Source organism: Lissotriton helveticus, chromosome 2_1 (assembly GCF_964261635.1).
Source record: "Lissotriton helveticus chromosome 2_1, aLisHel1.1, whole genome shotgun sequence".
Lineage (NCBI taxonomy): Eukaryota > Metazoa > Chordata > Amphibia > Caudata > Salamandridae > Lissotriton > Lissotriton helveticus.
In genome coordinates, this window is record NC_136059.1 from 981,934,991 (window position 1) to 981,950,879 (window position 15,889).

A 15,889-nucleotide genomic window follows, 5' to 3' on the forward strand; every position below is an offset into this window, starting at 1 on the left:
TGTAAATAATTTTGTCCACCCTAAGCGTGGAAGGGTATGCTCAGATGTGAGTCCCTTGCTCATTGCACCATCAGGATTCAAGCAAGCCGGGCCGAAGACGCCTGAAATGGCAGAAACCGGTCCCCGGAAGCTTGTTTCCTTCCCAGTGTAAGAATTGGCTTTTGTAGTCTGGTCTGCCCTGTTCCCATGATGCACTGGGCCAGGGACAGACTAATTTGCATACAGCCAGGTTCTGAAACTGGGATGGTGCAATGAGCTAAAAAACGGTGTTGGATCTAGCCTTGATCTCTTGACTGGGTGAGAGTACTCTGCTTAATTCAGAGACTCTGTCCATCACCACCCCTTGTTGTAAATAATTTTGTCCACCCTAAGCGTGGAAGGGTATGCTCAGATGTGAGTCCCTTGCTCATTGCACCATCAGGATTCAAGCAAGCCGGGCCGAAGACGCCTGAAATGGCAGAAACCGGTCCCCGGAAGCTTGTTTCCTTCCCAGTGTAAGAATTGGCTTTTGTAGTCTGGTCTGCCCTGTTCCCATGATGCACTGGGCCAGGGACAGACTAATTTGCATACAGCCAGGTTCTGAAACTGGGATGGTGCAATGAGCTAAAAAACGGTGTTGGATCTAGCCCTGATCTCTTGACTGGGTGAGAGTACTCTGCTTAATTCAGAGACTCTGTCCATCACCACCCCTTGTTGTAAATAATTTTGTCCACCCTAAGCGTGGAAGGGTATGCTCAGATGTGAGTCCCTTGCTCATTGCACCATCAGGATTCAAGCAAGCCGGGCCGAAGACGCCTGAAATGGCAGAAACCGGTCCCCGGAAGCTTGTTTCCTTCCCAGTGTAAGAATTGGCTTTTGTAGTCTGGTCTGCCCTGTTCCCATGATGCACTGGGCCAGGGACAGACTAATTTGCATACAGCCAGGTTCTGAAACTGGGATGGTGCAATGAGCTAAAAAACGGTGTTGGATCTAGCCTTGATCTCTTGACTGGGTGAGAGTACTCTGCTTAATTCAGAGACTCTGTCCATCACCACCCCTTGTTGTAAATAATTTTGTCCACCCTAAGCGTGGAAGGGTATGCTCAGATGTGAGTCCCTTGCTCATTGCACCATCAGGATTCAAGCAAGCCGGGCCGAAGACGCCTGAAATGGCAGAAACCGGTCCCCGGAAGCTTGTTTCCTTCCCAGTGTAAGAATTGGCTTTTGTAGTCTGGTCTGCCCTGTTCCCATGATGCACTGGGCCAGGGACAGACTAATTTGCATACAGCCAGGTTCTGAAACTGGGATGGTGCAATGAGCTAAAAAACGGTGTTGGATCTAGCCCTGATCTCTTGACTGGGTGAGAGTACTCTGCTTAATTCAGAGACTCTGTCCATCACCACCCCTTGTTGTAAATACTTTCTAAAAGTGGCATTTTCAAACACACAATTTAAAAAAATGTTTTACTAAAAGATGTGTTATTAAATTCTAAGTTCAGAGAGCCTAAACTTTATTTCTCTATCTTTTCCCAATTAGGCCTGGGCGGTAAATTCCATTCCGCTCGCGGAATTTGGGTAATTTTGCGTTGCGCGGAGAACGCGGAATTGCCCAAACTTCCATGAACCACAGAATGTTTTGCTTGTACGCGCTTTCAAAATGCATGTTCGTGAGATATTTTTCCCTGAGCATGCGCACAGCGTTCGCTAACAGGAAGAAAGCATTGTGAACAGGCGGAACAAGCAATTCTGCGTCTTCGCTGAACTTTTGCGTGCTCGTGGAGATTTCTTACCGTTTCACTGAGCTTCGCGTAGCGCGACTATGCAAATTCCACCCACCCCTAGTCCCAATGGTAAGTTATACTTGTAAGATGTTACAAAGCATTTACCATTCTAACCTATGGCGCAAGATAGCCTTTCCCAAGTGAAAAACTAAATAGGCAGTATTTCACTATCATGACATGTCACACACACCAGTACATGTCCTTTCACATACACTGCACCCTGCCCATGGGGGTACCTTGAGCCTAAAAAAGGGGTGTTTTACATGTAAGAAAAGGGAAGGTTAGGGCCTGGCAAGTGGGTGCACTTGTCAGGTCAACATGGCAGTTAACAAACTGTGCACAGACACTGCAGTGGCAGGTCTGAGATACCTTTTCTGGGCTACTCGTGTAGGTGGCACAAGCAGTGTTGCAGGCCCACTAGTGTCATTTGATTTACAGGCCCTGTCAAACGTAGTGCACTTTACTAGGGGCTTACCAGTAAATCAAATATGCCAATCACAATTTACACAGGGGGCACTTGCACTTTGTCACTGATCAGCAGTCAGAGGCAGCCGGCATGGCTCGCAGGTGGAGGGGACAGGTGTTAGGGCCACAGGTGTCGCATGGGGTGTCAGGCAGGGGGAGTGGGGTGTAGAAATTTACAACAAACAAAAAACTTACTTCGAGGCCAGGTCCTGTGTCTTCTGTGCTCCTGGTCTCCTTAGTCTGCTTCTAGGAAGAGGAAGCAGGCAGCCAGGCTCCCTCCCTTAAGCCAATCACAACGCTGTAGTACAGCGTTGTGATTGGTCTGCGCGCTGTAACATTGCGCTCAGCCGGGAGCTGTAGTGGTGGGCATGTTCTTCATGCAGTCTGTAATGCAGCCTGCATGAAGAACAGAGAAGTGCACATGACTGCTTTGGGTAGCCTGAGACCAAACAGACCAAACAGTCATTGCGCACTTGAATATGCACACCACTCCGCCCCAGCCCTGCTTCGTAAGCAGAAGAGCCCCGCCCACCCTCCCACCCGCAAAGGAAAAATAACATAATATCTGAAAGTTATTATTGTGTTATGTTTCCTCATCTCGTACTGCTTGAAAGCAGTGGGGAGATACTCCTCCGCCATAGCAGAGGAGCCACAACTGTCAGCAGTGGCAAAGTGCCCAAAACATCTTAGCCAGTAAAACCAAAATCCGGCACAGAATCAAAAATACAGGTGGTAGAGGCAAAAAATCAGGGGGAACCACGACAAAGATGCCAAGTCTAACACGTATGGATAGGAATAGCTATTTGGAACAGACATCTACAAAACATCCCTTCCAAATAGCATTGACTAAACCTACTTTAAGAGTTGATAAAAAGTTACTGACTCCTAAAATGAGTTTAGTACAATGCAAAAAAACGTGCGACTCCGAGAGACTACGACTGAAACAAATGCTCTGTACATCTGGCCTGTAATCCTATGTTCTTTAATAAACCTGGACATCAGGATTTACCATTATATTGCTGACTCTATTACCAATCACAGCCTATAAACTTTTAAGCCCCTCTTCCACCTCTCCCTTTATTAATTTACTCTTGATGCTTATGTTTATTTTGTTTGGGAAGGCAAATACATATACTTTTTAATAATAAGTACTGGTCTAAATAACCGAACAATATATCGAATACGCCTTATTTTGTCTTGCTAAAAGATCTTTATATGTAATTTTTTATGGCTATCCAAAATATGTTTCACACAGGTTGCTTCTTTAGAGGTGCCAGTTAAACAAAATTGCATATTTTAAAATAACTGCCTCATACATATATGTCTTTAGAACAAACTATTTGTTTAAACCCCACAAAATATTTCATACATTTGAATGTAATTTCACATTTTCAAGAGGATTTGAATAAACCAGTTTAATGCACATAATTAATTTCCCATGTGTTCTCTGCAGTGCTAATTGTTCTTAGGCTTCTTCTTTATACTTGCGCCTAATAATAATAAAAAATGTTTTTTTAAATCATATGCTAATTGAATTGGTATCAATTATCGAACAGACCTTCATCTGCACCTGCAAAGTCACACCTTCACATCGGTGCATACTTGTCTTTCAGCAATTCACAAAACTACCATGAAGTACAGCAGAAAATATACACCAGTCCTAGATTTCCTGGAAGTGTCCGAATTGTTTTCAATTAGGCCAGCCGACATCCCATCTCTATCACTCATTTAAATTTCATGGTTTTTTTCCTTCTCGTTAGCTCTTCTACTATCACATGATTTGTAATTGTTTGCTCTAAACAAAATCATTTATCTCTTTCATTATTTAAGAACTCTATTTCTGTCTTAACAGATTCCCATGTTGTTCATAGATGGTTATCTTCTGTAGCTGTCCAGGCCGCCCGATGGCTGGAGTGGGGATCACTTGTTTATCCTCTCATCCCTCTACTCCAGTAAGTGCCCAGTGAAAGACAAATCCTATGCTTACTCCAGTGATGAGTCCCTGTCTGGGCCGGTTAAAGAAATGGTTCTAGTGCAGAAACCCTGCATAGACTATTTCTTGTAAAAGACTACCAGTTATCTCACCACTCTTCAACTCACTCCCACATCACCCACCGCCACTAGAGAACATGCCTTACAAGATATCATGCTCATCAATAAATGCTTAATACCCGGGCACAACCAATATGACTGGCATCATTGTCAACAAACAAGGCTCTCTATTCCTCAGTAAAACATGGCAACCTTCTCTTTTACCTCTCTGTTCTGGAAGAGGTGTGGCGCCGCGGCCAGGGCGACTGACGCTGGAATCTGGGGACCAGGGTTCGATCCCCGGCTCCGGCGGCAGGTTAGCCCAGCACCATGTGACTCTGGGCAATAGCTCGCTTAATCTTCCCGACGGCCCCCCAGCGCCTAGAGACCCTTACGGGTGATTGTGCGCTTTACAAATGTGGACTTTACTTTACTTTACTCTGTTCCATTGGTGTGGAGGAGTGTGGCTCAATGGTTAGAGCGGCAGACCCTGATGCAGAGTTCTGGCCAGGGACCAGGGTTCGGTTCCTGCCTCGGCGGGGTCTCGGGCTCAATTTCCTCGGACCTGTTAATTCTTGCCTCTGTGCCTATTCTAATCACGGGCCCCATGCTGCAACTCTGGGCAATAGCTTGCTTAGCCTCCACACCGGCCCCAACAGCACTAAGGATGCCTGGCTTCACCCTGGGGGTGCCCAGGAGTGGACACTTCACAGGGAAAGCCAGGAGGGGTTCCACAGCGGTATGAGTATCAGCGCCAGGAAGCCGAATAGGCGACACCGCAAGGTGACTGTCTGGTGACAGTGCGCTCTATAAGTACCATGACATTTACATTTACATTTATATTGGTACACTGTCACATCATAACATTGCCCCCAAATGTAGAGTGGGCCTTGCTGACATCCCTAAGTAGTCTACCGATTTAAAATGTTCACTACACACTCTCCAAATAGCAGTGATGGTAAGAGCGGTGGGGCGGTGGTCGACAGACGACGATGAAGGAAAATCAAATTTTAAAAAAAGGAAAACACCTAACTTGCGCAAGCTGCATCGCCAACTCGGCGATGCAGCGAGTGCAAGGTAAGTGGTTTTCTTTTTTTAAAATTTGATTTTCCCTCATCGTCTGTCGACCTGCCACACCGACTCACCACTCTTACCTGCACCGGCTGTCACTGACAAATAGTATGAATTATTCAGCAGTCAAATCTCCCTCTCAGCAAAGTCAGAGTTAACATTTTCTATTGACCCAGCAGCTAAAGCAAATGCTTCGAAAAAAAACTATTAGACTTCCCTTCAAGGGGGTTAACCTTCTAAACTATCCAACTAATAGACACATGAAACTAGCCTTCGAAAACGTATCTCCCCTGCTAATCGTATTTCCCACCTTGCCTTCTCGAAACGTTTCAGTACACAAAAAAAGTAGACCATCAAATCACCAAAACCTGCACACTTCATTTAAATACAAATTCGTTTTTAATGCAAAAAATGATACTGGATCAGAAACGCCATAGATCTCAGAAACAGCTCTTCTCACAAACCTGCTTTCACATGAAGAGTTTTACCAAAACGGCAATAATTTCAGACCCTAATCAATCACCTCTGCACCATCACTCAAGCTTTGAAGCCTACAGTCTATGGCACTAGCACACCCTGAAAATGAATCTCACTCTCGTAAGTCATGTAAACTCATTTTACACATTGTCAGCTTCTCCCCAGCATCAGGCTCCTTCTTATCTGAATAGTCCAAATCGTACACCTCTTACAGCGCAGGTGTCACAGAACATCGCTCCTGTCCAGGTGGAGAGAGAGAGGTGTGGCGCAGTGGCCAGGAAGGCTGACTCCGGAGCACAGGGGTCACGGCTCGATCGCCGGCGGCAGCTCAGCCCAGCACCATGTGACTCTGGGCAGTAACTCACTCAATCTCCCCGACAGCCCCCAGCGCCTTAAGAAGCCTCGGATTGGTAACACGGACACGCGGGCAATGCCCGAGGGGCTGGTGTCTGAGTTCCTGCTGCTTTTTGAGCAGTCTGGGGCGGACTTGGGCAGTGTCTCTATTTTCAGAAAGCAGCCAGCAGCCCAGTGGGTGGCTGAGTGGCCTTTCTGCAGGCAGATGGGCGCTCATTACTATCCTCTCCCCCCCCACCAACACCGCCGGTCCCCCACCCCCCGTTTAGCAACAGGCAGAGGTATCACTCCCTTTGTCTCGCTGGCCGGCCCATTAATGTATGCACATACTGAGCGGGGCAGGGGGCCTCAGTAGAAGTGGCCTCACTTGTTTTCAGGTGTGTTTCACTAGTGTAGACTACTGCATGCCTTTTTTAAGCCCTCCCCTCTTTCTTTTTAATGTAATTACGCTGAAGCAGTGATTTGAGGAAAGGCATTATGCAAATAGGGGGTGATTTTTTTTGTGTGTGCCCGGGCCGATTTTCAATCCCAATCTGACCTGGCCTCAAAATCCTTATGGGGTGATTAGTTCGCGCTTTACAAATACCGGGATACTTCTGGTGGAAATCTAATGGATAATCCTACCTCAATACCTTGTGTAAAATGTTGATGCACCAAAATATTGCAGCTTAAATATTGAGGACCAAAATATGGTAAAGGTAAGTATGTATACGCAGTATTCATTTTTAGAAACCAGCATTTATTTTTCAGATATTGGCTGAGAGCAAGAGAGGGAAAAACACACTAAGGGGAAAGGAGAAGGAAGGGGGAAAGCAGGGACTAGCAATAGTGAGATAAAGAGGCAGGGAGTGTCTGGTAGTGGATTCAAGAAGACTGGGGAAGATTCAAGACCAACCAGTCTTGGAACTCGGCACACCAGCATTTAATAGCAACAGCCACGGGGTCCTGAACAGAGCTTTGGGCACCAGCATTCATTCTTTCACACATTAAGCACTGTCTAACGACAGTATATTATATGTCCATTAAGGGTAACTGCTATAATGTGCCTTGCACGTGTGATCAAAGTGGCATCCCAAAGGAAGTTTCAGTTAATGAACTCGAGCCTATAGAATTAGATTGGTAATTTTACAATTCGATCCTAGCCCCACTCTCCTCCAGAGTGGAGACACAAGTGCGTATTGCTCAACCGTTGCAGTATCCAAAAATGGCCAACACATCTATGAAAAAATCACATGTTGAGAACTAGAGTAATACTTTTTTCAGCTTCAACCGAAATAATTGTATCTACAACAGAAATAAAATGACATGATGCGGGTTTTGCCCAACCTCACCTTTACTACCAAGTAGATGTCAGCAGATGGATAAGTTACAGAAAAGACGGCAGACTTTGCCTGGCTTGTTTGTGCGATGCTGGGGGTGTGGTTCCGCAGGAACCCTTTCAACTGCTCGGAATTTAGGTCACAATGAAAGTTTTCGGAAATCTGTTAATGGAAACGCCAAAGAGGATCTTTTATCACAACCTGTGCTATGTACAGCAAGTCACAAAGTCACAAGAAAATGAGATATTCACACGATTCACCCGTGTCAGCACACATTAACTAATATCAGAAACCTATAAAATAGAACCTGCTTCATTAAGGTGTTTTAAGTAGACATTCACATCCGTTCAGCCAATGGTACAAGATCATTTTCTGCAAAATCTGTGGGGCATCTTGACCCGAAGACAATGATGTCTACATATTCCCACGTAATTATCACTGCACTGCCCAGGCCATCAGAGTTCCTTGCCTATTTGAAGAGCCAAAGCAATTGTAGCTAAACACCTGCTTCCCTGGTAGTCACTGATTGTGAGAAGAGGTCTCTCTTCTTGTTCTGCTGCCCAATGATGATCTCAGTTTCATTAGAAATCCGGCTGGTCGCCACATATAAGACTGAGTGGACTGGCGGTCGTGGAATGCACTTGCCAGGAGCCACAGGGGTACATTCTTTTGATTGTGGGCGATTAATGGCCGGGAGAGGATCTTCTCTGTCTGGTGATCGTTCATAATAAGTGGCCACCATATTTTCTTACTCTGCACTATCATTGTAACACTGATTTCCGTACCCCCCGCAGTGAGGTTGGAGAGCTCTGCAGGGGTATAACTGTGGTACTCTTTTACATACTCTTACACGCTTTTGAGAATTGGGCCCAAAACGTCTAAAATAAGACTAAAATGGGAATGTTCTCTGAATGTTCATATACAATTAGTACAAACAGAAAGGACTTTGCAGTTTCAATAATAGGGAGTTGGACAATTCAGGGCCAATTTATATTGGCAAGTAAGTGCAAATAAAATGTACTTCCGGTACTCGCCTGAGAATCGGCCGCTAAGTGTCTGCTCAGTATTCTTACCTTTTTCCTTTCCTTTATGTCGTAGAGGGCTATACTGGCAAACAGAGGCTCGATTTCGATGTCGAATCTGTTGGAATGAGAAAGAAGAATTTATAATTTACAGTTGTATTGCCCCACAGCATAAATAATTCCTTCCCCTTGGCAATCTCTTTTGGTTTGAAGGGCTCTTTGGGGAAATCGGTCACTGGCCATAGATTGATATCGTACAGGAATCTATGCCGGTCTGCTGCTTCCAGCTGTATACATTATGGCGCAATATATGTACTTAGGGGAAGATTTACAATAACTGGCGCATCCCTGCATATCAGCAGGGATGCGCCAGTTATTGTGCGTCACGGCAGACACCTCTTGCGACACCATGAATGCGCCGCATTTATAATGCGGCATACCCTGGGGCAAGAGTACACAGATGCTTGACGCATCTGCTACCATAAATGTGACGCATTGCTGGAGTCACATCACAAGCGCGACGCAGCTCCAGCAAGGCTCAGGGTGCCTCTATGCCTAACATGCTGCGTCAATCCTTACGCCTGCTTCAAGCAGGCGCAGGGTTTTGACGCAGCATGGCCTTAAAAGTGCCTGAGTGAAATCTTGTAGATTTCACTCAGCCACTTTTAGGAGGCGTTCCTGCTTATAACGCCCCCCCCCGCACCAGAACGCCCACATGTGGCGCAGGGCTTTACAACATTACGCATCTCCCAGATGCGTCACGTTCTAAATACCCCGCAGCATGGTGCTGGCTTTGCACCGCCGCTGCGTCACAAAAGTGATGCAACGGCGGCGCAAATGTGGCGTACAGGGCTTGTAAATCTGCCCCTTATAGTTTTCCACAACCATCTTAACATTTCAGACAGCATAACAATTCAGACCAATTTGGTGAACTTGCGTTTGCAGCAGGCGCAGTTTGAAAGCTGTCTTGTGCGATTTGATGTTAAACTCACTACTCGTCCCCGAACTCAGAGGCTCCGTTCTTATTCTTTTCACCTGTCCAGTGTCCGATAGATTTGCAAATAACAAAAAATTCGGAACCGCGAAGGTATTCTCTGTCCACTGGGTGTCGCTGCTGCAGCAGTGTTCGCCAGCACCTGTGCTAGGAAATGTGGAGGGTGGTGAATATAGCCAGAGCGAAATTTCAGACTCTTGGATAGCAGGCAGGCAATACCACACCACGATGTGTGGACCCAAGTGCAAGTGGTGTAATGTAGTAAAAACACAGAGGCTAGAGATGCTGTTTGCCTTGCTCAGGCCATGTTCATTGATCTATGTCCGGTTTTAACATCCAAGCATGAGCAAGTGTACTCGGCAATGAAGCAAGCACGAGAAGGGCCAAAAAATGAATTAAACAAACAGAAAACAGGACTTGTTATGAGTGGCTCGACTTGAAGAGTCTGATTGCAGTAAAGAAGAAGCGTTAGCATACTCAATAGGCCTGCTCCTAGTGAGCTGCTTTTCATTTTTTTAAATACTTTAAGCACATGCCACAGAAATAAAAAGAGTACTAATGTGTAATTGCCTAAGCATAGTGGCCTCCGGCCTGCAATGCAAATTTAGAGCTTAAAAATGAATTCACATATAATTTCAAGAGAACCGATCTGGTGCTTCCTAGTATGTAAGTGTGCATACAGGTGTTTGGTTTTTGCATTACTGTAATCTGAAGACACAGGCAGGACTATTAAAAAAAACCCTATACAGAATGGAAAGAAAAAAACCATTCACAAAGTCATTTATTTGTCCACCATGATACTAAAGTGCACTTCTTTTAAGGCGGATGTGTACACGCAATTGCGGAAATGCCAGAAAGTCAATGACAGAAGTGAGCTGATCCGTTCAGCCATGCTGCGGTGGGCAGAAGCAAACTGTGAATGACAGCTGACAGACCAATGAATAAAGGTGTCTGACGCAACGGCCCTCTATGCGTGCATTTTTTATTTCTGATTTTTTTGATTACATGATTCTGGCTAGAAAGCTAGAGCTATTTATAGGGCAGACATAAAAAATGGATGAAAAACAATTGGAACAGGCTTGAAAGGTCACAAGAATAATCAGGACTCTTCATGGAATGTGTTCAAAGTGACAGACGGACAAGTATACTATTTGGAAAGAAGGAATCATAGATGCAAGACACATTTTCCCACAGTGCAGGAATTTTGCTATAGAACCCACACTCCTTCCGGTTTGGTTTGTGGGCAGATGTATAATCAGATGAGATGAAAGTTTGTGTGTAAGTCCTGGCCTTAGTAATCATCAGAAGCCCAGTGCACCCCTTTTTATACCTCAAAAGCGTTACCCTCACAACTCATGGACCACTTGGAGAATTCCTTTATTCTGTATGGCTTTGGTGGGGCCGTAATCTCCTTGTCCACAAGTGGAAAGAGCTCTGAGGCGACTCCTAGCTAGGTAATGCCCTTTAAAAGCCAAATAAGATGAAGTAGACTGGAAAGTCTACTTATCAATAGGGGAGCAGAGCAAAGGCCTTTAGGAAGAGACGAGCCTTCAGGGATATCCTGAATTTGGGCAAGTTATACTACGTATAAATGAAGACTGATCGGTGCTAGGGTGGCAGGAAGGCCTTAAGCACAATATTAGTGCCAGTATGAAAACTTTTTTAAAGTCTCACTGGGAAGCCACTGTCACACTGGAGTATTTGTTATTCTGAACACGCTTTTCCACAGTAAATGATACTTCTCCTAGCCCTCAAGTAGTGCTACAAAATCTTAGCTAGCCTGGCCAAAAAGGGCATTATTAATGCATTTCCTGTGAATGTGCTTTGTAAAATTGGCACAGGAAAGTGAAAGCGGTCAGCCTGCATTTCCAGTGAGATTCATGTATGAAAAAAAAAACATCAAAGAAAGAAGAGGAGAGACTTACATTAATGCAAGTTTACTGAGTCTTGATAAGATGACTTATGTATTTATAATAGTGCGACCAGTGTACAGTTTAAAATAGAGACACTGAAGATAGAAAAGAGGTATGTACTCCTAGACTTAACAAAACTCCATTGGTGTGATCAATTATAAAAGAATCGAAATAGCAAATACATAGAAGGTGACCTTTCACAGTTTACAAATGATGGTGTAAACAATGATGTTGCTAGAAGGGGGCAGGTGGGCCAATGCCCCAGCTGTGCTTGGTCTACAAACCCCCCTAATTGGACCACACAGACACAGCTGTTGAATGTGCCAAAAGGCATCACAGAAAAAACAGACTCTACATCTTGCCCTACACATTTATTTGTCATTTTGGCTTTCACTGTAAAATAGTGCTTCTTTGAGGCGATACAAAAGCGTACATGATTGCTTAAAATGTTTAAATCGGACTTTCTTTATATGTATGTATATACATATATTTATGTGTGTATATATATATATATATACATATATTTATGTGTGTGCATATATATATATATATATATATATATATATATATATATATATATATATATATGTGTGTGTGTGTGTGTGTGTAACTATATATACATATAAAGTTATTACCTACTGGCGATCGCCAGTAGGTAGTTATAGTTAGGACCTAGTTTCCATAGGAAATCCGCAACATTCTATTGGGAATAACTTTGGCGCCGGTGGACGTATTTTCACAAACTTCTCAAAGAAGATGGCCCGCTCCGCTCTGCTCCTTCCCTGAAAGTTTGGGGGGGATTCGTCAAGCGGGGCCGAGATAAAAGGGGGGTCCCAAAATGTGTTTTCTCCATGTTAATTTCCATAGGGCGGTTGGACTCACTTTTAGCCCGAACGGCTGAATGGATTCCCACCAAACTTGGCAAAATTGTAGGGACTGGTAGCCCGATGTGCCTTTGCTATGTCTCAAGATATGTGCTTCAGAGGATTTTGAGTAATTTAGGTTAAAAAAAATATATATATCTCGGTGCGTGCCCTGATACGCGCACCGGGGGGGGGGGCACACGGCGCGCTACGCGAGTACGCGAGCGGAAAGCTGATTGGCTCTCGGGTGTCTGTCAACATTCCAAACAGTCCGGAGCGGCCGCCATCTTGTGTCTCGGTAGGATCGAGACACAAGAGGTGGCAAAAACAAAGGGGGAAATGACCAAAAGGGGGCAGGGTAGACCCCCCTAGGTTTGATGTGGGGGCTATAAAAGGGCCCCGCGGGGCAATATTTTTTTTTTCGATTTTCGCGGGGGGAGCGCCCGGTACGCGCACCGGGGAGCGTACCGGGGAGCGTACCCTGGAAAAAAAAGAATGACAGAGTTTTTTAAAAATGTAGCATTTTTTTTATAAATTGGAGGTAGTTCTAAAAAGAACTGTTTTTTTATTCTTTTTGTTGTTTTTTATTTTTTATTATTGTTTTTTTGAACATTTTTTACCTTTTTTGGCTTTTATGAACAATTTTATATTTTTTTTGTATTTTTTATGGGGAGAAACAAAAAACAGGGAATTGTAAATGGCTCAACTGGAGCAAAAAAAAAAATCAGGAAAAAATTAAGGTTTCTTTGGGCACTTGTGGTTATCACCAGCATGGTTGATGAGTGTAATACTTTGCTCACCATAGGTAATTGTTTTTCCACAAAATATACAAACGATTTTGTATCCACCAAACTTGGTTTGGATGTTAGGGACCATTTCCCTTGTCTCTGGACCCGATGGAGTGGGTTCTTTGCTTGTTGAGGTTCTGGAAGATTGGGGAAGGTTTCTGGACAGTTCTCTCACCTCTGCCGCAGAATAGTTGTTAGGATGCCTGCGTTGCATATGGCGAATCATGGTGTTGTTGCCAAAAGAGTATTTTTTGGCAGGGTTCCCCCTGGACAGTACAGTGCCACAGATCCGACAAGTAACCTTTGGCGCATTAACTTTCTTTTGGTCCTTTGGGATTTTGAAAAACTCCCAGACAATGTGCTCCTTTGGCTTATAGGGGGTAGTATGTTCAGGCAGGAACTGCTGCCTCTCCTCCTCTTCCTCTTCCTCCTCCTCTTCTTCATCTCCACCACTGTGGTGTTCCTTGTGGTGGTGGTGGTGGTGGTGGTGGTGCAGATGCTCCTGCTGCTGCTGCTACTGTAGCCATTTTTCAGTACAAATAGATCTGTAAACAAGTCTTCCTCACTCAAAGTACAAAGTGAGAATGAGGAAAAAAGGTCGGGGCTTTCATCATTTGGAAAACAAAACTGTCCTGAACCAATGAAAAGTGTTATTTTCAGATCACATGACTCGGGCTTTCATCATTTGGAAACCAAAACTGTTCTGAACCAATGAAAAGTGTTATTTTCAGGTCACATGACCCGACGCGCTTACGCTACGCGCCCGAGGGCGTGTCCCGGGGCGCGTAGCGTAAGCGCGTCGGGGCGCTTACGTTGCGCGATCGTATACGCTCGGGCGCTTCCGGGTGCGCTTACGCCGTGCGTCATAAGACGCATCTCGCGGCTACGCGAAACGTGTCTAATGACGCACGCGTCGCGGCTACGCGATACGTCACAATGTTGTTTTCGTTCGCGGCAATAGCGTTAACGGGACGCTCACCGGTACGCGCACCGGGGCGCGCCGCAAGACTGCGCTTACCGGTGAGAGCACCGGTACGCGCACCGGGAGCGCTCAAGGGCAAAAAAATAATTAAAAAAAAATAGTATTACATAAATAAACAATATAGGATTCATTTTAAAATAGAAATTAGCTATTAAAAAACATATGAAATTCACTGAAAAAAACATAGGTTTCACACCAGTTATAGTTAGGAACTAGCATTTAAAAAACCTATTAAATTCACTGAAAAAACCATAGGTTTCACACCAGTTATAGTTAGCTGGAAATTTTACTGACATAAAACCATTGAAATTCCCACGTTATAGTTAGTTGGACTCACTATAACTTGCGCGCCCGCAATGCACTGCTGATGATGTCACATATTACATCATTCATGACATGGTTAGTGACATCACTAATTACATCACTGATGACATCTCAAATGACATCACTGATGACATCACTGATGACATCATCCATGTGATAATACAATACACCTCCTCACACTCTAATCTAACACATGATACACCTAGTGTTAAATAGAAACTACCATTCCTGAAACCATTGACACAGTAAAACCACTTACCAAATACGCACTCACTGATTTCTAGGTCTACACACACATCCACTCATTCACCCATACAATCTTTCATACATACAGTCACTCATCAATACAAGACCAACATATGCACTCATACACCTATACAGAGACTCACACACTGCCACTCATCCATGGAGTTACTCATACACCTAGTCAGTCATGTAAAGAATCAATCACACTCCCATTTCCACAACTATAGAGTTATACACACAAAACCTTGTTTATTTAAATATAGACTAACACATACTTACTGTCTTTTACAATCACTGATACAAGTACATATTGATAGATACAGTCACTTATGCAATCACAGGCTGTTATATATAGTCATTTATATATGACAACTCTCACATGCAGCAGCTTACACAACAACAAACATAATGATGTACACATTCAGACAGTTTAGTCACTAACCCATGCATTCACTAAGACACATTTAATCACTCACTCATACAGTCAGTCGCGCACCTACTAAATCCTTCATCGAGACACTCATACATACACTTACTCTTCAATATGTAAAAACATATTTTAACTTTACAGAAACACACAGACACTGGATGATGTCATCAGTGATGTCATCAGTGATGTCAATTGAGATGTCATCAGTGATGTCATTTGAGATGTCATCAGTGATGTCACTAACCATGTCATGAATGATGTAATATGTGACATCATCAGCAGTGCACTGCGGGCGCGCGAGTTATAGTGAGTCCAACTAACTATAACGTGGGAATTTCAATGGTTTTATCTCAGTAAAATTTCCAGCTAACTATAACTGGTGTGAACCCTATGGTTTTTTCAGTGAATATATATATATATGCTTACATACACATCCATAAAAAGCCAATTCACATTTGAAGCAAACTTGCATACACATATATAGACACACAAACAGGAGTGCTCTTGGCCGGTGGACCGACTAGATTTATCTGTGGCCCAGTGTGTCCGCCCCTTTCCTGCTAAAAATCACATCTAGAGACGCCATTGTGTGGTAAAAGAGCCTTGCATATAACAAAGGATCATGATTTGCTGTACAGCAGTGTGATCCTCACATGTGCGTTCCTCACATGTGCCCACTTTTGAGGCACAGCCCCAAGTTTTCAACTTATTGTTAGATATTTTCTATATGATTGTCTGTCGTAAAAGTCTTTTTTGCTTATCATCGACTGACAGGGAATAAGGGTGTGTCTGGCCCTTTATTCTGACATAAATGTCACTCTTTTCAATATTATAGTAGTGGAGGACATGGCA

The 15,889-nt window shown here is 44.1% G+C and overlaps 1 protein-coding gene across 1 annotated transcript in view; it reads right to left on the bottom strand.

Annotated features, from left to right (window-relative positions):
• Positions 1 to 15,889, bottom strand: part of DOCK8 (dedicator of cytokinesis 8) — a 765,653-nt gene that overhangs the window by 465,120 nt on the left and 284,644 nt on the right. Inside the window, exons 8-9 of the mRNA XM_078675733.1 lie at positions 8,549 to 8,615; positions 7,488 to 7,637 (exon numbers count right to left, since the gene is read on the bottom strand). Of these exons, the coding sequence (XP_078531859.1) occupies positions 7,488 to 7,637; positions 8,549 to 8,615 (217 nt within the window). The remainder of the gene's footprint in view (positions 1 to 7,487; positions 7,638 to 8,548; positions 8,616 to 15,889) is intronic.